This window comes from Ylistrum balloti, unplaced genomic scaffold, assembly GCF_031769215.1.
Source record: "Ylistrum balloti isolate Yb309-2 unplaced genomic scaffold, AGI_CSIRO_Ybal_v1 Utg369636, whole genome shotgun sequence".
NCBI lineage: Eukaryota > Metazoa > Mollusca > Bivalvia > Pectinida > Pectinidae > Ylistrum > Ylistrum balloti.
In genome coordinates, this window is record NW_026781899.1 from 902250 (window position 1) to 926180 (window position 23931).

General features: G+C 37.2%; 1 protein-coding gene across 1 annotated transcript; it reads right to left on the reverse strand.

Moving 5' to 3' along the window:
• Nucleotides 1–227: 227 nt before the first annotated feature.
• LOC132553376 (streptococcal hemagglutinin-like) lies at nucleotides 228–22434 on the reverse strand. The gene is made up of 2 exons (XM_060217619.1): nucleotides 22372–22434; nucleotides 228–1385 (listed from the first exon to the last, which is right to left on the reverse strand). The coding sequence occupies exons 1-2, from the start codon at nucleotides 22432–22434 to the stop codon at nucleotides 228–230; spliced, it is 1221 nt and encodes a 406-aa protein (XP_060073602.1).
• Between the last annotated feature and the right edge of the window lie 1497 nt (nucleotides 22435–23931).

Here is a 23931-nt window from a genome sequence, read left to right on the forward strand (position 1 = left end):
AATTCTATATTTGTATGTCTGATCGGCAACAGTAGCCGTAACTGACGTACCGCCACAAATTACCAAAGACGTACTTTGAAACTGTTTCAAACGCTAGTAGTGTCGGGTTAGCGACTTCACACGCCCAAATAGCCCTACTTCTCGTTGTATCATAGGTACAGGTCGGTCCCCGGCATTTACTTTCGCGGATGGTTGCTCGTTGTAAGAGCCTTGGTGTCCACTTGCTGTCATAAACCGCATATACCGATGGTTGTAGCGGATGTACCTCTGTCGTAAGATCCCGGCCGGTCACTTACTGTAGCGGATGTACAACTGTCGTAAGATCCCGGCCGGTCACTTACTGTAGCAAATGTACAACTGTCGTAAGATCCCGGCCGGCCACTTACTGTAGCGGATGTCACTGTAGCAAATGTACAACTGTCGTAAGATCCCGGCCGGCCACTTACTGTTGCGGATGTACCGCTGTCGTAAGATCCCGGCCGGCTACTTACTGTAGCAGATGTACCTCTGTCGTAAGATCGGTGTCGGCCACTTACTGTAGTGGATATACCGCCGTCATAAGGTCCCGGCCGGCCACTTACTGTAGCGGATGTACCTCTGTCGTAAGATCCCGGCTGGCCACTGACTGTAGCAGATGTACCTCTGTCGTAAGATCCCGGACGGCCACTTAGTTTAGCGGATGTACCGCTGTCGTAAGATCCCGGACGGCCACTGACTGTAGCGGATGTACCGTTGTCGTAAGATCCCGGACGGCCACTTAGTGTAGCGGATGTACCGCTGTCGTAAGATCCCGGACGGCCACTGACTGTAGCGGATGTACCGCTGTCGTAAGATCCCGGACGGCCACTTACTGTAGCGGATGTACCGTTGTCGTAAGATCCCGGACGGCCACTGACTGTAGCGGATGTACCGCTGTCGTAAGATCCGTATCGGCCACTGACTGTAGCGGATGTACCGTTGTCGTAAGATCCCGGACGGCCACTGACTGTAGCGGATGTACCGCTGTCGTAAGATCCGTATCGGCCACTGACTGTAGCGGATGTACCGTTGTCGTAAGATCCCGGACGGCCACTTACTGTAGCGGATGTACCGTTGTCGTAAGATCCCGGACGGCTACTTACTGTAGCAGATGTACCGCTGTCGTAAGATCCGTATCGGCCACTGACTGTAGCGGATGTACCGTTGTCGTAAGATCCCGGCCGGCTACTTACTGTAGCGGATGTACCGCTGTCGTAAGATCCCGGCCGCCCACTTACTGTAGCGGATGTATTGCTGTCGTAAGATCCCGGCCGGCCACTTACTGTAGCGGATGTACCGTTGTCGTAAGATCCCGGTCGGCCACTTACTGTAGCGGATGTACCGCTTTTTGAAAGATCCGGGTCGGCCTATGTAATAGCTCGGTCAGTCAGTAACCAAGAAACACGTACACACACACATATATATATATATATATTCATCGCCCCGTGTGACCTCTTCATTAAATGTAACGAGCCTACTGCTTTTAATAAATGATCCCCAGCATTAGAACCGGACGTTTACTCGCCGACTTACGTCATTGAAGTTATTGCCCCGATAAGGACAGGAGATGGTTGGCCGGGTCGTCACCTCTCTTCGTTCCTGGACAAAGGCCGATGCTATAACCACTTCATACAGAGAGAGAGCTCTTTCAATATCCTTTCATGAAATATTAAGTACAGCGTGGGCTGCTATGTTTTAGCAATACACGGATGTTCATACTCGACTTAAATGAGTTTCGATTTCATCTTCCTGTCTAGCTTGGCAGTTTTCCGTGAATCAGTTACAGCTGGATTATATATATTTTTGTTATTGAATATTGTTTAAACTAAAACATATAAATGTCGTGTAAACCTTGGTCAATCCGTGTAAGTTCTCAAGCAAGGTGTATATAACAACGGAACCAATAGGCAAATTAACGAGCATCAAACACGCCCAGCTTCATATCGCACAAAAATTAAAAAAAAAAAAAAAAAAACTCAATGAGATCACTATGACGACCTTAAAGCTTCTCCATTATTTTCATCACCCTGCATCTTTTGAACCCCTGTGTTACGAATTTGTCTGTCAGCTGATGACTTCTTGTACGAAAATCGTTATAATGGAAACACGCCCTAGAATATCGAATCAACCGCGACACGTAAACACTATAGGTTAGGGATGCTGGAATGCAGGAATAAGATTATATGACACATGAAAAAAAAAATTAAATTGTAACCAGTGATATTGTTGGTTTATTGTAGATATCAAGAAAATTCTTCTAATACTACACGGGCGAATAACGTCTGTACATAGTTCTATGGTCGTCTCCCTCACCGATTCGAAATGGAAAATGGCAAATTGTTTTGTGACCTTTCTTAGTAGCATGTGGTATCCAGGACTTTGTCGAGAAGCAGTTCTGTATCAAAATCGTTCAGTGGACCCTCTTAATCTTGCTGAAGATTTTCATTTTTAGGAAGTGGAAGGTTAGAAAAATGTGGCAGCCGACAAGGTTTACTAGGTCTCAAGTAGATAGTAAAACATGTACAAGCAATCTGTTCAAATATAAATTGCCGTCATGTCATATTTTTTTTTATTTATCTATAATTATTATATACACTTCATATCTTTATCAATTTCTGTTCTGCAAATCCGGAGGAAATTTTCTTACTTATATTTAAAGTAAGCATCAAACTTGTATAAGGAGGCCGATCTGTCTTAGTTTGGTTGTGTTCTTGGGAAGGACACTTTACCCTAATTGCTATGAATAACATGCGGCGGGCATCCAGTATGTTGTTCAATGAGGTAGATACCACCTACCTAAAGAAGACTCCACCTCGAAATGTTTTTCTTTTCTGTTCATGTGTTGATAAACACAGGAATTACAAATATCCTCTACTGCTACCTAGTTTTTATATTGTCTCATTTTCAGTATCTGACAAACTAAAATTACCAAATCGGTTCCAATAAATGCGTTTATCCTGACTGCATTTATTCATGTATGGATTGAAAAGACATTTCAGCGTCCCATCTGTTTAAAATGATGTCCAACATCGTGTCATTGGATAGTGAAATTGCCTATTTGTTTCCACAAAGGCATGACCGTTATGTCTTTTAGTCTGTGTACGTACAGAACACCGCCATTTTGCCACGATTTGTTTCATGGTCAAACGACTTCACCTTGGTTTTTATACCTTCGTCTGTCTACGTGTAATGAATAGGGGCGAAACGACTATGAAATAAAACGTATCAGGTTATTTTCTATAATGGGAAATGAAATCTAAACGATGGCATGTTCTGTCTGTAGATCGAATTATTGCCTCTGGATTTCATTCAGTAAAAATTATAACAGTAAATCTTGGATGTAGATATGTATTGTCGTTTTCGGGTAATGTTAACCTTCGTAAGAGACAGCAACCAGTTGTCAGTATATCTAGGTATAAACGTGTTTTATTACATCAAACTATAACCGATTAATATAATATATACATCTCCATAAAAATATGTATACATCTATTAATAACTTATCCTGTGACGATTCAACTTGCGTGGGATTAATCAAACAATGTGTTGCTTTCTGGTAAACGCGTTGCAAAACGTTAATTTTCCTTGTTCGGCGTGAAGGTTAAATATGTCATATGAATTTCTATCGAGTAATGTCCGTGTATATTGCAGATTATCTCTTATTTGGTTAAAATAAGAAGTGAAAGCGATTTCTACCAGATAACAACGTGAAACAGCCATTTCTTAAGAGTGTCGATTTGTTACTGAGCAAAATGTTAAACTCTATGTCGATTTTGAACCCCATTTATTATCTTTTTGTAATCGGATCGGATTTTTAATCTATTTTTCCTTTGAAATGCAATAAAAAGAAAAGTTATCAATTTTCCGTTAAATATCCTATATATTTCACTCAGAAGACAGAATGTCTTTATCGATGTTATTCACTCGTGACAGGTATTCTGTCATACTTCTGATAATAGTCTTGATATTAAACGTGAAACTTATACATATCGTCCATATATCATACATGTATACTGTTTAAGAGGCTATTATTCAAAATTGATATATTTGCTTTTTGTTATAGAATAAAACCATTATGATATGTCACCATGACAGCACGACTCAAACCCATTCCGGAAATATTCAAGTCACGTGTGTAGCGCTTTAGTTACCACGTGTCGCTGATTTCACTGACCGAGAACAGGACAGTTCATGTGCTAGCGTACTCTTAAAGCAGAATGGCTCCAAATCACAGTTGATTGACGGACACTTGAAGAAAGCATTCCGAAAATAAACTGCAATGTAATTTCGTTGGAATACCAGCTGATATACGGATTTCCGCCTTTGTTCCCGGACCACATACGTCTGAATTTCGATTACCTATTACTCCCAAAGGAATCGGAACTTGAGTCCATAAAGACCGCAGTTTCCTAATGATCATAACATCAGTATGAGAACGATCTATGGAGCATTGCCTATGAGAGACAACATCGAGAATAGCTGACGTTGAAATTTGTCGCGACTCAATACTGCAAAATATTTGCCATTCCGCTCGTTTATTTTCTTTTAACAGTTCAGATAATTTGATTACAAAATAGTGCTTCATTCCGAGCTTTGTCCTATGGTAGCATGTAACTGCCATTTACTTGTCGTTTTGATAATTCACCGCGAAAAAACCCATGTTAACACGACTTATCATGATAATATCGTGTAACGACATGTTTGAAAGTTGACAAGTCACGATGATTCCGTAACAAATTGACCTTTGAATAGCCTTAATTATCACGAGTACACGACAATTTGACGCGATATTGCTCGGATCACAGGTTTCTAACCTAGATGCTGCACGGCCTATCCGCGACTGTTGACGCAACCTGTCTGCAACGCCGCCATCTTGGGAAGGTATTGCCGCTAGCGCTAAAACCATAGCTACACAATGGGCCTCATGCTAGAAATCCCACTAAAAAAAGTGTAGCTCGGTCACTAGCCCACGTATCAACACAAATGATACTTCATTTTAAAGCCGAGAAAAAGTTCTATGCTGTTGTCATCTTAAAGTGGAGTTATCGGGAATTAAAATTAAAGAAAAAACAACGGAAATGTTTAAAATGTAAAAATGTAAAAACAGTAAATTGACATATGATAACCCACCCACCCCCAAAAAAGGAGAGAGAAAAAACAATAAAAAAGAACAATTAAGAGATGATAAATAGTATTTTACTCAAATTCATCCTTTTTTTAAATAGTAATAAATAACTTGATTGTAGCAATGAAAAAGGCAATATAGAAGTAAGGAACAATATACTCCAGGATTTACGCACTTAATTTGTAGAGCGAATAACATTTGTGAATACATCTATTAAAGGTTATCTCACCATGCAGAACACTGAATGCAAAGTACCACACAGCAGCTAACAGCCTCTGACCATGAGATGCACTAATTAATAATATATATAGTCACATGCAGTGTGACTGTGGGAGTCTTAGTAAAAACATGAAACTAAGATACATTTTCATTAATATTTTAATACGTAACGAAATACAGGGTGAATCTGCAAAATGACACAAGAAAATGAGGTGCACAAGTATGCCTTGATATTTATATGAGTAATTTATGAATAATATAATCCCACTTGCTACTTTCTTGAATTTTGGTGCATTAGGAATGAGGAGACGACAGCAAAACAATGTAAGGTAATATACAATCGGATCTCTCTTACAGGCGATTCTAATGAAGTGCAGCATGTTGTTTGCCTTCACATTGAACATTCACATACATGTGTAGAGAAGGTAAACCTATAATCCAATAACTGTTTGAAATTGATGCAACAACAATCACATCATTCATGACAATATTGAAAACAAGTACAGTGTGACCTTGCTTGAAGTGCAAACTACTTTATCTTAAGTCCCATATTGCACCAGTCAAATACAAAGTATACACTCTCTACATATGCAGCACTGGCACCATCTGTCTACATGTTCTGTATTCATCACAAATAAGCCCAAGATATAGGCTAGCTGCTTATTTTGTTACCAAAATAAAACTACGGTCAAACACAAAAGGTAACTGTAATAAATCACACTACTTTGCAAACATGTCAGTGCACAATATAATGTTACAGCAAAATAAAAAAAACTACTCCTTACATCAGGCGAATGACCATCTCTTAGTATAGCTGCTCAAATACTTAATGATGGCACTCCAAAAAAACCCTTTCATCATTACTTGAAACACTGCCTGTTACAATGACATCTACTACTCAACACTATATATATGTTTACAAGTCAAAATTAATAGGCCCTATTATACAAAGGTAAATCGGATAAGGCACACATTCTGTAAAACATCAATTTGTACATGGTAATAACTTGACAGCTTGTACAATACCTTCCCAAGATGGCGGACCGCTAGACACGTCACAGGCGCCGCCGAGCGGCATCTAGGATTAGATATCTATGGCTCGGATCTCACTTGCGTTAAACACTACTTCCTCTGACACGTTAATCGGGATACCTCGGTAATATACATTACACCGAGGAACCTAGGCGGCTAACCCTACACTCGATACAGTGATTTTTTCTCTTCGTCACGAAAAATACCGAGATCTCCCGCATAACCCATGAATCTATTTTATCAGAAAGAAAAGTTTCAACACATGTCACTTTCGAGCAATAACGCGACAAAAATTAGTGTCGTCATGATACCTAAGACGACTGAAAGATCAATTTCTCGCGATATTTATCACGACTAGTCGACTTAATGAGACAATATGACAATTTGTCGAGATAAATTATTATGGCAACGCGACAAGTAGATGGCAGTTACATGCTACCATATCGTCCTATTCCGCTGTTATTCTACATGAAACAATACACCAACTGTTACAGTACAACGTCTCGCCAAAGACAGTCTGTGTCCTCAAGATACGCATAAACAATTAGACGGAATCCGCAATGCATGTATTCCCTGGCTTGTGACCTTTGATTGATCTTAATGATGTCTGTAGGGAATAAACACAATTATGAAATAATGTTGGCTTTATTTTCTAGACATTCCGTGATCACTTCTCTAAGTAAAGTTAATTAGATAAAAGTTTTATGTAATCACAGAGTCAGCCCATTCCGATCCCATAATTCACTGTTTTATGAATTGCTATGCTTTTTGCTGTTTTCTGCAAGATTTGTATCGGTCGACTGGGAAGTACAAAAAGATTTTGACTTGTCTCAAAGAATCATCAAAAATCTCTAGATTTGTAGTAACAGTGTAAGTGGTTGAATGTACACAACTTCTTGTGGTGGACTCCGAACTGATTTCTGAACTCTGAACTCTGAACCTGTATTACCCCGTAGTTCAGAGTTCAATAAATATAGTGATCTCCTAAATTAAAAAAATACAAAATGAAACTGTATCTTGTCTTTGTGTGTTGTTTTAGGGACATATTTAGACTTCTGATGACCCTGTGGTATACATGGTATTTGCGTGGTGGTTGTAACATAGTTTGTCTCTTGGTGACGAAGTGGTACACCTTGTCTTTGTGTTGTTATGTTAGGGATCTAATTTGTCTTTGACGAACCTGTAGTGTATATTGATATATTGTGATTCTTAAGGACGTCATGCATTGTGACTTGATACTTTTATCAATTTCGATACAAACCCGGAATTTCAGGCTGGCATTCATCATTTAACCATTTTACCCCCTGCATAATCCAAAGGAATCAATTATTGATATGGTTACAAATTCTATGAACGCTGTAAATTGTTTTAGGTTAGGCGCGTAAAGACGACCTCTTCATGTGAAAATTTCCAAATGGGGCTAGTCTTGTAATGATAGGTTTCTTGAACGAATACATAGCATGAAAAACATTCCCTCTAAAACCATTCAATCTCTGTGAATTTGCGTGATTCATGAAGGCGTAAAAGTAAACATACGTCACGCTATTTCGGGATTGACAGCCCGATTATGTCACAAGTCCGTCATTTAACTGTCAATAGATGACGTGATATGGGAATATTGCCAGCAGGGGACTTGCTTCATTGAAACCTACAATGACAACGGGAATAAGCCAAACTGACAAGCTCAGATCATTACTAGGCAATCCTATAAACTTACCACCATCACCAAATTCAGGTTAGGGTCGTAGTTCCAAAGTTTCTTATTAGAGTCATCACCGTAACTCAAGACCGGGAACGCATATTAACACCAACGTTCCTGATACACACGATTATTGGCCCAAGAGGTCATATGTGTAGCCTCATTTGAAGATTTCATGTGGCATCTCCAAAGTTGCCACACGACATCAAGGTGTTGTCAGTTGACGTTTTTGTTCTAACATGACATCATTAAATTCAAAAAGCACCAGAAATGTAGGTCAGATGACGTCGCCATCACAATATCAAAGTATGCAAATATGTATAATCTTCTAGATTGCATGTGGTAGACATGGCTGGGGTCTTTAAAATCGCAGATATTAATCTTCGCTTAATGCTTAGTATTGTGGTATTCTGAGGTCTTGTTTGTCCGTTGTCAGGGGCGATGTGTCCTGCTGGGGTCTTTCGGCTGTATACATAAGAAATACAGCTCTATAAAGTCGGCACCAGTTCTTGAACATCACAAGAAGGCTAACACAAGCACATCGCAGCCTCTCATACATGCACGCACTCAACACACGCGCTAAACTCGCATATACAGAAAAGTTGTCCTTAAATGACCTTAGGTGTTGAAAGTACCTTAAACAATATAAACCAAACCTTGTTAAGAGTGCACGTGATTTTGTCAAATCTGCATTTTGATTGATGGAAATCTGTTCTTCAGATGTTTAATGTCAGTATTAATTCATTAAAAAAAATACTGACTGTTGCTTCCTCTGGAGCGCGTTAGCGTAGATATCTTAAAGGAAATAATATTAAATGCAGTCTTCATTTAAAGTGTCAACTAACTGATTGTTTCAGGGAAATTATGCATGCACTGTTCGGAATGTCTTTTATTGTTGTAAAGCACCGACGTAGAAACATACCGTCTTCAACAGGGAAACTCTAAATTCACGCATTTTATATATTTAAACATAGCATTGGTTTTGTTCCCAATATATCTTTTGATCTCGCCATTTCTCGAGATTTTGTAATGGAAATTCTCGGCATATTTAAGAATCAATATTGTAGTGTGATTTTCCTATAAGTCTTAGAAATAAAACGGCAATAAATCTTATCCTCGCGCAAAATTTAAATTCAGCAAAACGTTTTAATATGCAAACTTGTAGTCTATTATACAGTTAGCTGCATGAAGTAAACATGAAACATTAGATAGCAAACAAACGGCATATACCGACAAAATATCGTAGGCAAGGAAAACAAAGCAAATGGCTGAAATTGTGAGTAGTAGGTAGGCGGCAAATAAAACTACAGATAACAGTAGGCGGGGCTTTCTCGATAACGGAATTTATGATAGAATAAATTGTCAACCTCTGCGTTTCAGCCATGGTAACTTTGGCTATCCGGACAGTTTTTCCCCCTTACATTTTAGATTCAGGATTTACACTTTTCATCACCTAACGTCTGTGTGACGTATCCTCTTATTCTTCATATAGTTATGGTTCCTTTACAGTTTTAATAGAAAGTAACTTGATCCGATAGATTAATTTTGAAATTTATTCCATCGTAATATTGATGCTACATCATAACCATGTCTGTCTGTCTGTCTATTTACTTTTTAATTGTTGAAATCAATGTTTTAAAGCACATTGCTGGTGGTTATTGATGTTAAAAGTTTTTTAAGAGTTGCGAGTTCAGCAAATATTTTCAAACAATGGTCAGTCACCAAAATTATAGTATCCGCGTCGTCATGTTTGTTGCTGTGATTCAATTTCAATGACTTTAAGACTTTGTGATAATATAACACACACAGTTTGAACACGGAATAAAGTTTAATCAGATTTAATATGTTACGTGGAAATTTTATTGTGTCGTTTTATAGTAATAATTCAAATGTACAGTTCATCATGGCATTTAAAAAAAAACAATTTGACATCCTACAGTGACATTTTAATGACAAAGGTGATTGTGACTTTTCCTATAAATTCTTAAAAACAATACTTTGTGACATTTCCTAATGACATCTTTGTGATATTTGAGTGAAATGTCAGGAATGAAATGCTATGCCTCTTACACATAATTAACCTTCATCACACAGGCAAATGCTAAATTCAAAGCCCAAAAGATAACGTGTGCCATCAGAAAAATAATGAACTGCGTCATTGCTTTCTTGGAACGTTTAAGTGGCTACACTAAAAACTGTCATTAACACACTGTATAATTGCCGATTCTCTTCAAAGTCATTCCTAAATGTTTCCCAAAATTCACTTTGAAAAAATAAACTTGCTCCTGTCGTCAGTCAAAAGTATCAGCAAAGAGTCAATATGTCAACAAGGGACACGCACCCTGAACACTGTGATGAGACATAAAACAAGAGGCCCAAAGGATCTGTATCGCTCACCTGGTTTCAGTTGATGAAAATGCTACATCTAAAGTAAATGAAGAGCGTTTATATATAGATATTTCTCCTATTTGGCCCCGCCCTTCTGTCCCATACTTCACCCAAGGATGCTTCAGATCAAATTTAGGAAAAAAATTCAACCAATCCCACAGTTTACAAAGGGTTTAAAGAATTAACTCATTCCCTCATTGAGCCCCCTTCCAAATGCCTGCTTATTGCAAGGATGATTTACACATATTTTGGAAAGAATCGAGGCATTCAATAAAAAGAAATAGTGTTTGCCATATTACCTCATTAGCTCCAGCTTATCCTGCACTCGCCATTTAAACCCACTTCATCTAAACATGCTTCAGATGAAATTGCTGTATATCTCCTACTGGGCCCTGCCCATCCCGCTAAAGACTCATCGTTTATACAAAACTGAGTCCCATTTACCAAAGCGTGCCTAAGCTAAAATTTGGTCAAACTTTGATTAATTTGACAAGAAGAGTAGGTTTTCAAAGATTTCGCTTATAATACCCCGACTCTCCCGCTCCTTAGGGCCAAGACGCATTGTTTATACCACACAGATTTCCCTTCATCCAATGACAATTCAGACAAAATTTGGATAGAATCCTCTCCTTCTGATGAAGAGGAAATTTCCCATTTTCATTATTGGGTTCGCTCCTCACGCCCCAGAGGACCAAGACTCACTTTCTTTACAAAATTGATTCCGCTTTATCCACGGGTGCAACAGACCTAATTTCAAGCAATCGGTGTATACATGAATATATGGATAAAAGATTATATTCAAAACGAAATGTCAATCATGAAAACAAATATCTGCAGACGACAGGGTACAGATAAATCTAACAGTTTGTTCATACTTACTTTCAGCACTTCATGAACTGTTACATACTGTAGGTCCTTCAAAAGAAAAAAGAAACAGAAAGTCGGTTGTGAACTGTGATTTCATTTTAAAAGAAATTAGGAACGTAATGAAAAGGTGTGTCAACGTATTTAAAGTTATGCATGTTTTAGAATAAATCCATTGGAGTAGATACGCACTTAACAGCCGTATGTACAGTATCTTACCAAATACAGCTATTAATAATAATAATAATATACAACATTTATATAGCGCACTATCTATTTTGACAAAATACTCTAATGCGCTTCACAATTACATAATAATCTTACTATAAAATTTACAGAACATGTATAACACAGTAATCAACATATGTAACACAGTAACCAAATCAAGTAAGTAGTGGTGAAAGTATGTACATACAGGACGTCTGCGTGAGAGTCTAAAATGCAGACGTAAACAGGTGGGTTTTAATATCCCTCTTGAATTTGGCCAGGGATTTTGACTTTCTAGTAGCAGATGGTAAGCTGTTCCACAAAGTGGCCGCTACCTTTCCAAAGCACCGGTTACCATAAGTCACAGTCCGAGAGTTTGGAATGCACAACAAGGATTCTGTCTCCGATCGTAGTGATCGTGACGGCCGATAAACAGTGACAAGTTCCTGCAAATATTCAGGAGCTGTTCCATTTATTGCCTAGTATGTATACATCAAAATCTTGTACTGTGACCGGAATCGCACGGGCAGCCAATGCAATAAGTAAAGGACTGGTGTAATGTGGTCCCTCTTTCGAGTACGGGTAACTAGGCGTGCTGCGGTGTTCTGTACCCTCTGCAGGCGGCTCATTAGTGTATCAGATACACCAACGAGTAACGCGTTACCATAGTCTAACCTAGAAGTAACAAGAGAATGTACCAATGTCTTGCATGCATCTGTGGTGATGAACTGACGGATGTTGCATCCTATTAATTTAACAAAAAAAAAACTTTTCCTTTATGAACTCGGGCATATACATTTAATTTAATACAATTTTTCGTGCAGTATTCAATACAAACAGACCAAATAGATATTTATACTATAATTTGAATGTAAGGTGTATGGAGGTCCATTATTCCTGACATTTATAATGGATACTTGGTTCCACCAACGCAATTTGCGTCAATCCTTGCTTTGTTTATTTATTTAAGATATCATAGAGTACTCACATCTGTTTGATGAGGAAAACAGAAACGACTTAACTGGTGCCCCCACCCCCACCCCCACCCACAAAAAAGTGATCTCAGCAGATACATCAATGTTACTGAATACCACAGTCGTCTGTTCTGTGAGTTAAGGAAAGCGATTTACATCCCACCAATCAATATCACTCACATGTCTATACACAAAAGAACATGGAAAATCATAAATGATTCTGATGGAACAATGGATGGCAATCTATCAAAGAAGCAAAACTGGAGACATAAATTTGACAGTCGTAACTATTCAAATGATTTATTACAAGAAAAATCACAAGCATAAACCAATTCAATCAACATTAATGTTTTTGTCCATTTTTCTTCCTGCTTTTCGCTCTGAATATAACCACTCACATGCTATAATGCGTCTCGGTAAACGAACTTGATTAAGCGAAATCAAATTTTAACGCTTAATAATCCCCTTTTTTTCAAACAAATTAGCATAAAGATGAAATGGCGTATCCGCAGTGTTTGCATTTACCGTTCAGTCTGAACGAAGAAAATTGGTATGAATTTGTGTTATAGTTAATTGTTTGGGGCTCCATGAATACAGATATTGAGTGGCAAAAAACTGATCATACTTCATGTAACATGATGTAATGAATGTAAATATTATGAAACAAACCAGAAGAATCTAATTTCGTATTGGAAACTTCAAACAATCAGTACAATAGATGTTCTACGAGAGAATTAAGGACATACAAGTAATCCGTGATTTCCAAGGCATCGGCTTCATTGAGCACACGGTGACAGTAGTCAACACACTACTCTATTTCCATAGATTAAACACACCCATTAGAATTAGCATCATGTATGATAAATGACCAGGAAGTGTGTTTAGTTCACGATGCTCACAATGAAAAAAAAATTACTTTTGTTTCCTACAGAGAAACTAAAACGAGATAAGCAAGGCATGAAAAGTTCTCATAACAAAAGGAAATGGTGGAAAATTGATGTGAAACATGTGTTTTATAGGTCCATGGACATTTGAGAATACATCGGGTCTTCTTTGATAAGCTATGTCTACAGCAAAAGGAGACGGGATTCTTCTGTGATGCTAGCAAAATGTCTTTCCCCAAAATTAAGCAAAATTGATTTGAAGCAATAATTTCTGAGAAGTATTTATTTATGCACTTAAAAAATCAATGTCATTGCGCAATCGATAAAACACATGGCACATGGTCGAACCAACAAGGCAATTCTGTTTTGTAAAAATAATGACTATTATTGACTGTATTCCTAAAACAAAACCATACCGCAAAATCAAACTGACAACAGTTTGGATGATTACCAAGACATATACTAAAATGACTATTTACGAAAATCCGCTTTGATAACAACTTCCGCCAATAATATCTGCTTGGCATTGCTCCGGGATCATTGCGTAGAATACACCTTCATTGACACCAAGAACATGTAAACGCTAATCTTCATTTGATGCTGTCCATCTATTTATTGCCTCCGGCTTCCAGTCAGTGATCCTAATAGGGACCGGTCAACGATTTGATGGCCTGATTGGCCAAAGACTGGACACTGATCTGTTGAGGCGCGCGGTGGTTGTGTCTCCTGGGTAACGTTACTTTCGCAGTTGATAAGGTTAGTTATGTATCTCGATAACAAACACCAATCTATAAAATACTGGAATGGGCTTTGGCATAAGTGAGTGAAAGATACTACTGTAAATTGGTATTGAATCATTCAAGAGCACTCGCGAGTTCCTTTACCCTTCTCACGTTTTGTGACAAAGGAACCAATTCTCAACATTTATAATACAATTGCTAAATATGGGAGTGCCGGTAACCTTCTGTATGTCTTTTCGAATGAATAATAAATAAATACAGGACAAGTTAGATATTCTTTTAAATTATCCATATATGAATATTTGTAAGTTCCAAATGGCTAAAATATATTTAAAAGAGTATATGTGTAAAACAAAAACAAATAAAAACAAAAAACAAAAAAAAAAAAACAAAAAAACAAAAAAAAACGAAAAAAAATCACCAAAAAACAAAAAACAAACAAACAAAAAAAAAAAAAAAAAAAGAAAAAAAAACCAAAAAAACAAAAACAAAACAAAACAAGAAAACCCAGAAAATACCATAAAAGGCAACAGAATCATAATCCAAACCCAATGTCAATAAAAGTAAGGCCAAATATGGAAGATTCACACGCAGGCCCCTGAAGGAAATAATGTATAAGGATAACAAGACCAGATGTACTTTGCGATAAGAATGAGGTATGTATGTATCGTTGACTCTAATTGTAAAGCCTTGCAACGTTTTTTTTTTCATTCCAATTCACATGTATGTGTATAATGGTGAGTATTGGAGATTAAACTCCCGGATTTTAAACAGAGATATTGAGACGAAAGCGTTCTAAACTGTGGCTCAGATGTTCCTGTAACCATTCTATACAACGGTAAAGAGGATGTCCATGTAAATCTCCGAGTGATTATTTTTAATTTAACAACAATTTAAATGACACAAAAGTCGACAAGTTTATAGGACGAGATAACAGAGAAGTTTGCTAAGTGTCTTTATCGATTGTGTCTCCATGTTAAATATACCTCGTGGTACCTTAATTTAAAAACATCATCACTGTTCCTTATGTGATACAACTGTTTAGCACTTTTTAACATTATAAGTAGACCGAAGCATATAGAGATTGGCGAAAATGAAATTTTGCAATATGCCATGGGCAAATTCATTCGCTGATAACGTCATTTTATGGCTAATTTGAAAGAAACAAACATCGTTAAAATACGAGGGACATTTGCTTTTATGTAATAATTACAGTTCCATAAACGAAACGTGACCGAGATATGCACTTTACTAGAGCGGCGATGGAGATACCTCTTATGCTTTTTAAGGTTGTTGAAATGTATGTGATTAGAATATCCAAAACGGCTATGATTTATTGATAACGGATATTCAAGTAACGATTTAAAGTTCTCATCCTGCACCAAATCCAACGGTAAGTGAAATTATACACTTTAAAACTTTGACTTACAATAAATCACTGTAGGGAAAAATTGTTTTTTAAACTTTAATCGACATTTTAGCAATTAAATGAATTAAAAGGTAAAAGATATTTAAAAAATGAAATATTTAAACGAAATGAACTGCTATAAAATGCTCAGTTGGATATTTTCATTTCGGCAATACCGGTGCTACCAATGCATACATTCTACTCTTTGTTGTGAATATGCTACTTTCTACATAAAACGTTGCATAACATAAGGAATGTGGTTAGTGTTGTGTAAGGTCTGACCATCTAAGAATGGTTACGTTTCTTTTACTGTTCAACTGTTCAATTTCGCGGAGCTGATATTCCCGCTGTTGTCCCTGTTTTGGCTAGTTCGCGAATATAAAATCCCATTGCAGTCCATGTAAAGAGGCATGAAATATATATTTTGAGATTTTCAGTCACTTAAGAAATATTCTTCGGATATCTTTTTGGTGCTATTTTTAGTGACCGTGAATAGAGCAAAAATTATCTCCTCGCGAATATTTCCAACTACACAGTATCAAAGTCAAATATTCAAACAGAAAATCACCCATTAGCAAATAGCAACTAATCTCTTATTTCGAAAACAAACATTTCAGAGTGCTTGTTGGTCCTTATACTATGGACCCGAAATGTGAGATGTGTTTTGTTCCGCATATTCAATCACAAAACCCATCAATGTCTGTTGTGTCGTTAGAAATGTCTGTATTTGATAAACATACGGAGACGTGGATTATACGTCCAAATCTTAACATCTGCTACATCTGTCAATATACTCCCAGGTTCAATATAATTTAAAGATAACTACTCTGTGTTGAGTCTCAAGTGTGTTTGTCCATGTGTTTTTAGATTTATCATTACAATGATATACCTCTACTGAGCTACTACTTTATTACAATCTGGTCCAATTATCTAACGTAAGAAATCGGACTAGCCTAGAATGGGTATCAGTTACAACACTTCATAGTAAGAAAGTGGTAAACAGCACCGACTACCCTTGTCATGTTTTGAACATCACGCTACTGTAAATACCCATGGATATTCAGATAGCTGTGGGAAGATCTTTGGAGGATTTTATCAATCAGATCAGAAAAACTATTTATCGCTGCCGTGTTGCTTTCATTTTGCAGCTGTATATAATTCAATTGCCATTTTTTTTCTGACGTCTTCCGTCATACCTGAATTCTTCTGAAGTTTTCGTTTGGCAATTATTTCAATTGTTTATGTTGAATAGTAAGCTACCATACGGACAATCTGTTTATCAATGCAACATTTTCTAAACCAGGACTAGAATTTTTAGGATAACGAGATCAACTTTCAGCTAATAAATTGTACCGTTACATCTAATAGATTGAAGCGTACTCGTCAAGCATTTAATTGAGATTTTTATTTCGGCACTTGAAATATTTCGCGACTAAATAAAATTAAAGCTAGTCTCAGTGACGCCTTGAAATACTTTCATTACACTATCCATCCGTTTTTCTGTGTTCTATCTCATTTGTTTGACTTGACAACATCTTTAATTGGCGTATATGTCTTAGTCATGTGACCGTCGAGCTCAGAATCGTGTCTTCAAATGAAACATGTATAGCGAGGAGCGTCTGTCATTATCTGTATTCCATGTACGAGAATACCTTAACACCGTCGTTGATCTTTCAATTAATGTTATGTTGCAGTTAATGTAGGTACTTTTTTGAAAATATACTGAGAAGAAAAGACAATGCCTACATTTTTATTACATATTGTAAAAATATGCAGGAGAACAGATCACCAAGAGATGTTGGATATGACACGATCCCAGAAGACTTCTTTGATAATAATACTGATAAAATTGCGGTTATATACATGCTTTTAAGGTATTGTCCAGTGCTTATTTGACCTACTGAAAACAGGAAAGGTCAAATTTTAACGTTATTATCTACTTTGCAGTAATCTAGGGATACTATATATGCTGTATACCATTAACATTACTTACTTAACAACCAACAAATTCTAAAAGAAGCAGATAAGACAAAGAGCGTAATCTAAAAGACAAGCAATACTTTACAGAAAGTTATCAATACTTTTTAATTCCATATCGCCATCTTCTTCCTATCTTTCAAGAAATAAATTCTTATCGTTGTCATTATCTGGTATCGTTTTTGTGCGTGAAGTCATGTTTATGATCTGTTATGTTTTTGGGAACAGGTCGATATTTCAAAGAAGCATGTCCGTCTCTAAGATAACGAGATCAATGCTCCTGGCGACAAGAACACAAAGGCTGAGATAGCCCAGTCTGCGGAACAGACCTACCTAAGATTATATTACTTTAAAACCAACACGAATGATTTTCCCACAGGCGTCCTGTTGTTTTATGTCACGTTGATGTATATGCATTTTGTAGAAAATATGTCATTACTTAGTGTAAGGCCATGGAAATTGTTCTCCACCATGGAGAAAAATCTTTACAGTTTTCTGAAATAAATTGATGGGGAGCAAGACAAAAAAATAGTCTTGTTTAAAAGTTCTCCGAGGCACACCGCAGTCTCTCAGAAAGATGTACGGACAGGGATGAAATTGAATTTTCCGATAAAGGGTGTGGAAGATAGCACCATGTAGGACATGGACACAATAACCATTTGCTTGTTTAGTGAAGAAAATGTTGTTTAAAGCAAAATAATTATGCAGTCCATTGTGCAATTTGTAAACTGTAACGATATAAGCAAATTTCGCTGAGCACAGACTAATTCAAAAGCTTGAGGAGTAGTCCACGTCTTGTCAACGGTATTGCATGCTTATTCCCCATGGAACCCTCTGATAGTTAGTCAATAGTCGTTGAACAACATCAAATGACACACAGTCTCAAGATCATGGCAATGAAAACGTATTAAAACGGTGTATTAGTCCGGAAACTTTTAGTATTTTGGTTAAAATATCCATGGTACAACCCAATGCAATTATCTTAATGAAAAGAGGACAAGCTAATACATAGGTTAGCATAAAACCAATATATTGAATATCGATTACACTAATTACTCTGTACATCTAACTAATTAAGTTCAACGTTAAAAGATGGTTATGATGTTTATTGCTTCTGAGAGCTTATTATTATTACAAATGATAAAGTTGATGAAAAAAATTCTCTCTACAAATAATAAAGTTGATAATAAGATTTCTCTACAAATGATCAAGTTGATAATAAGATTTCTCTACAAATGATGAAGTTGATGATAAGATACAAATGATAAAGTTGATAATAAGATTTCTCTACAAATGATGAAGTTGATGATAAGATTTCTCTACAAATGATAAATGATACAAGTTGATGATATAAGATTTCTCTACAAATGATCAAGTTGATAATAAGATTTCTCTACAAATGATGAAGTTGATGATAAGATTTCTCTACAAATGATAAAGTTTATGATAAGATTTCTCTACAAATGATGAAGTTGATAATAAGATTTCTCTACAAATGATAAAGTTGATAATAAGATTTCTCTACAAATGATAAAGTTGATGATAAGATTTCTCTACAAATGATAAAGTTGATAATAAGATTTCTCTACAAATGATGAAGTTGATAATAAGATTTCTCTACAAATGATAAAGTTGATAATAAGATTTCTCTACAAATGATGAAGTTGATGATAAGATTTCTCTACAAATGATGAAGTTGATGATAAGATTTCTCTACAAATGATAAAGTTGATAATAAGATTTCTCTACAAATGATGAAGTTGATGATAAGATTTCTCTACAAATGATAAAGTTGATAATGATTTCTCTACAAATGATAAAGATTTCTCTACAAATGATGAAGTTGATGATAAGATTTCTCTACAAATGATAAAGTTGATAATAAGATTTCTCTACAAATGATAAAGTTGATGATAAGATTTCTCTACAAATGATGAAGTTGATGATAAGATTTCTCTACAAATGATGAAGTTGATGATAAGATTTCTCTACAAATGATGAAGTTGATGATAAGATTTCTCTACAAATGATGAAGTTGATGATAAGATTTCTCTACAAATGATGAAGTTGATGATAAGATTTCTCTACAAATGATGAAGTTGATAATAAGATTTCTCTACAAATGATAAAGTTGATTACAAGATTTCTCTCGACAAATAACTCCTCGCAGTTGAGCTCCGAACAAAAATGTCTCCTTTCCGTTATACAAGGAAGCTTTTCCAGTGTTAAATGTCTAGCTCTAAGAAATCATTGAGAATTCACGTATCGTTTGATTTAAGGCAAATGAAAAGGGTTTCAGCGAAATAATAACGGAATATCTATTTGTAGATGTAAATGACACTGGTAAATATGAAATCATCCGGATCACGACTGCAATCAGACAGCCATGAAAAATCGTCTGCTGACGTCTCACCAGTAAAGTGATACAAATACATACACACTATGGCCGTCTTACTCATTGTAGCATTGAACACATTCTAATAAACAACAGCCATCGATATAGATGAAAATAGTATGGCTATCAGACCATTAATTCGTATGAAACAAGGTCGTTGTAGTTGCATAATTGGAAAAATCAGAACATATTACGTCTCCCCACCCCCATCCCAGTTATCCCTCTCTCTCTTGAGAGCATCCAATCTAATATCAACTTTCTCAGACACCTTGAAATGGAAAAATAACCCAATAATTATTTTATTACAATTGGGTTTTATTACTTTTTGGAAATCTTTCGGTTGTGACGTACCATGTACACACTAAGCTGTTTCACGTGTTTAAAATGGTTTCAGAAAATACCGCAAAGATATTTTTTACGTAACTTACGATGAATATCTAAAAAGTAAATCTAAATCTTCAGGTAAGTGGTGTCACGTTCTAAAATGAGAACAATGTATTCGATAACGGAGCCAACAGTCAAAGAAATGAGTATTAAACACGCCCATTTTCACATCACACAAAGAAATATATTTCTCAATAAAATCACTATGGCAACCTTAAAACATTTTCATTCACCTTTATATTTTCAACGCACCGTGGTACAAGTTTGTCGGTCAATTGACGACTTCTTGCACAAAAATCGTGGTAATGGGAACAGGCCGTTGAATATCGGATCAGTTGCGACATGTAAACACCACAGGTTGGGGATGCAGGAATGTTGCTATCCAGAAATGGAAAATTCACAACAGGGAAATTGAAATCATTATGCTTATCATACAGCTTCGTGGAAAACTGTCTATGTGGGTCTATAGTGTCATTGACTTCCAATTCTACTGGGTATATACGATGGACATAGTCCATGATTTCTTGTTATTTAATGACGTCATCAATATATTTGCAAGTGAAATCGAACGACTTTGCAAGGTCTTTATGATCTATATTGATAAACTCTTCCGTAAATTCATCCTCGTATGAAAAAATCAGCCATCTCAGGGGCACAGTTTAATAGCAAATATGTTGTAAACCATGTGTGGTCAGATCATCAAATTTAATCAAAATATACTCAGTTCGGTTGTGGTATAGTCATTAGCATAAAAATAGTATTATATTATATAAAAACTTAGTTAATTGTTCTTATATATCTATGAAAAGAGGGCAAAGAAGAACTAAGAAAATTCTGGCATGTTAGCAGAGTCTTAACTCGACCTCGAATTAGATGAAAATTGATATTAATAAAAAGAAAGATTAACATGGAGTCTCCTGAAAAAGTACAAGGCGGATTGGACCAGGTATTACGAAAGAGAAAGCGTCTTCTGCTTAATCGACAATACCGCCATGTAAATATTAGTCATTCCAACTACGTTCAAAGAAATGCCAACACCCCAGGTGAGACCAAGGTAACAAGGCGGAGCAACCAGGCAAACTTACAAGAAGCAAATATGTCCATTAAAAAAGCAAATAAATAGAACATTCTTCAAAAGGATCTTTAAGACGACCGATACTTTTCCTCTAAATCTTCATCAATCGGCATCTCTGAAAAAGGCGGAAGACTTGTAAAACGTTTACAAAAGCAAACAATCTATTAGGAATGCCGTGAGTTATAATTTCCCAAATCTAAGGAGGTTGAGAGGGTGAGTCGTAAACTATAATTTGATATCAGTGTAAAGTTCATACAAATTAATCTAACATGACAGTGTTGGAAATGTTGACGTCATTCAGAATATTTTTTTTTGTCAAAAATCTGCAATTTCCTGAAATGTCTTACGGTGTGTTTCGACATTTTAAACTTTGATACGATTGCGCGCATTCATGATGTTTCATTCTTTCGTCTCAGCATATAACTAAATGTCACATTCCTATCAAAGCTGATATTTAAAACCTGAGATACGCTTCAACAACAAAAACAAAAAGGATTTTTTTTTTCAACAAATTGCTGTGCATAGCAGTTTGTTTGGCGTGCCGTGACGTCATTGACAGCTAATTCGCGCCACTTCAGTCATTCAAATTTCAATAATGAGTGGGCGCCTCGCTTTCAAGACAGATGAAACAGATAAGGTATCGCTGATGTTGGCTTGATTCTCATCAAATTCGCCATCATTTTGGGCATCAAAGCCAAAGACAACACAAAGATTGAAATCCGTCTTGTGATTGTAAATCGGACACAAAATTTATACGACGTTTTGATCTGGTGGCGAGTAATATTACTTTTAGCTTGAAGAAAATGTGTGAAAATATAGAAAGACAGATTTTCCCTCTTACTTCCGGTATTTATTCGTCTTTTAATTGTTTGTGTACATCGTAAAATATTTGAATATTTTATGGTGTTGTGGTCTGTTTTTATTAACACAATGACAGCGATCTACACACCGTGTGAATCCGTGAGCAGATAAGCTATCTAACCACAAAAGCAGTTCCAATAGATTCTCCGCAAGGTGGCGTGTTGCCATTGATTCCTCCAATCATTTTCAAGTGGACGGAGCTAGAATTTTTTCATCGAGAAATGAAAAGAAAATATCGGCCAATGAGAAAATGCATTTTGCGTACAAACAAAGAAAAAGTCCATAACATCAGGAAACAAGAACGATACATATGTCATTAATTTTGTTTCAAAGCCAACCTCCTTCCCTGTATAGCTGAACGTGATACACAAAGTCAACCTTCTTCCCTGTACAGCTGTACATGGTACACAAAGCCAGCCTCCTTCCCTCTGTAGCTGTACGTGAAACACAAAGCCAACCTCCCTTCCTCTGTAGCTGTACGTGAAACACAAAGTCAACCTCCATCCCCCTACAACTGTACGTGAAACACAAAGCCAACCTCCCTCCTCCGCAGCTGTACGTGAATACAAAGCCAGCCTCCCCCCACCCCCCGCAGCTGTACGTGAAATACAAAGCCAGCCTAATTCCTTCTACAGCTGTACGTGACACATAAAGCCAATCTCCCTCCCTCTGCAGCAGTACGTGAAACACAAAGTCAACCTCCTTCCCACTACATCTGTTCGTGAAACACAAAGCCAACCTCCGTCCCCTACATTTGTCCGTGATACGCAAAGTCAACCTCCTTCTCACTACATCTGTTCGTGAAACACAAAGTCAACCTCCTTCCCACTACATCTGTTCGTGAAACACAGAGCCAACCTCCTTCCCCCTACATCTGTTCGTGATACACAAAGCCAACCTCCCTCCCTCTACAGCTTTACGTGGTACACAATGCCAACCACCCGCTTCAGCTGTACGCGATACACAAAGCCAACCTCCTTTCCACTACATCTGTTCGTGATACACAATGTCAACTTCCTTCCCTCTGCAGCTGTACGTGAAATACAAAGCCAACCTCCCTCCCTCTACAGCTGTACGTGATACACAAAGCCAACCTCCTTTCCTCTACAGCTGTACGTGAAATACAAAGCCAGCCTCCCTCCCTTTACAGCTGTGCGTGATACACAATGCCAACCTCCTGCTTCAGCTGTACGTGATACACAAAGCCAACTTCCTTCCCTCTGCCGCTTTACGTGAAATATAAGCCAACCTCCCGCCCTCTACAGCTGTACGTAATACACAAAGCCAACCTCCTTCCCTCTACAGCTGTACGTGAAATACAAAGCCAGCCTCCCTCCCTTTACAGCTGTACGTGATACACAATGCCAACTTCCTGCTTCAGCTGTATGTGATACACAAAGCCAACTCCCTTCCCTCTGCAGCTGTACGTGAAATACAAAGCCAACCTCCCTCCCTCTACAGCTGTACGTGATACACAAAGCCAACCTCCTTCCCTCTACAGCTGTACGTGATACACAAAGCCAACCTCCCTCCCTCTACAGCTTTACGTGGTACACAATGCCAACCTCCCGATTCAGCTGTACGCGATACACAAAGTCAACCTCCTTCCCTCTACAGCTGTACGTGAAACACAAAGCCAGCCTACCTCCACTACAGCTGTACGTGATACACAAAGCAAACC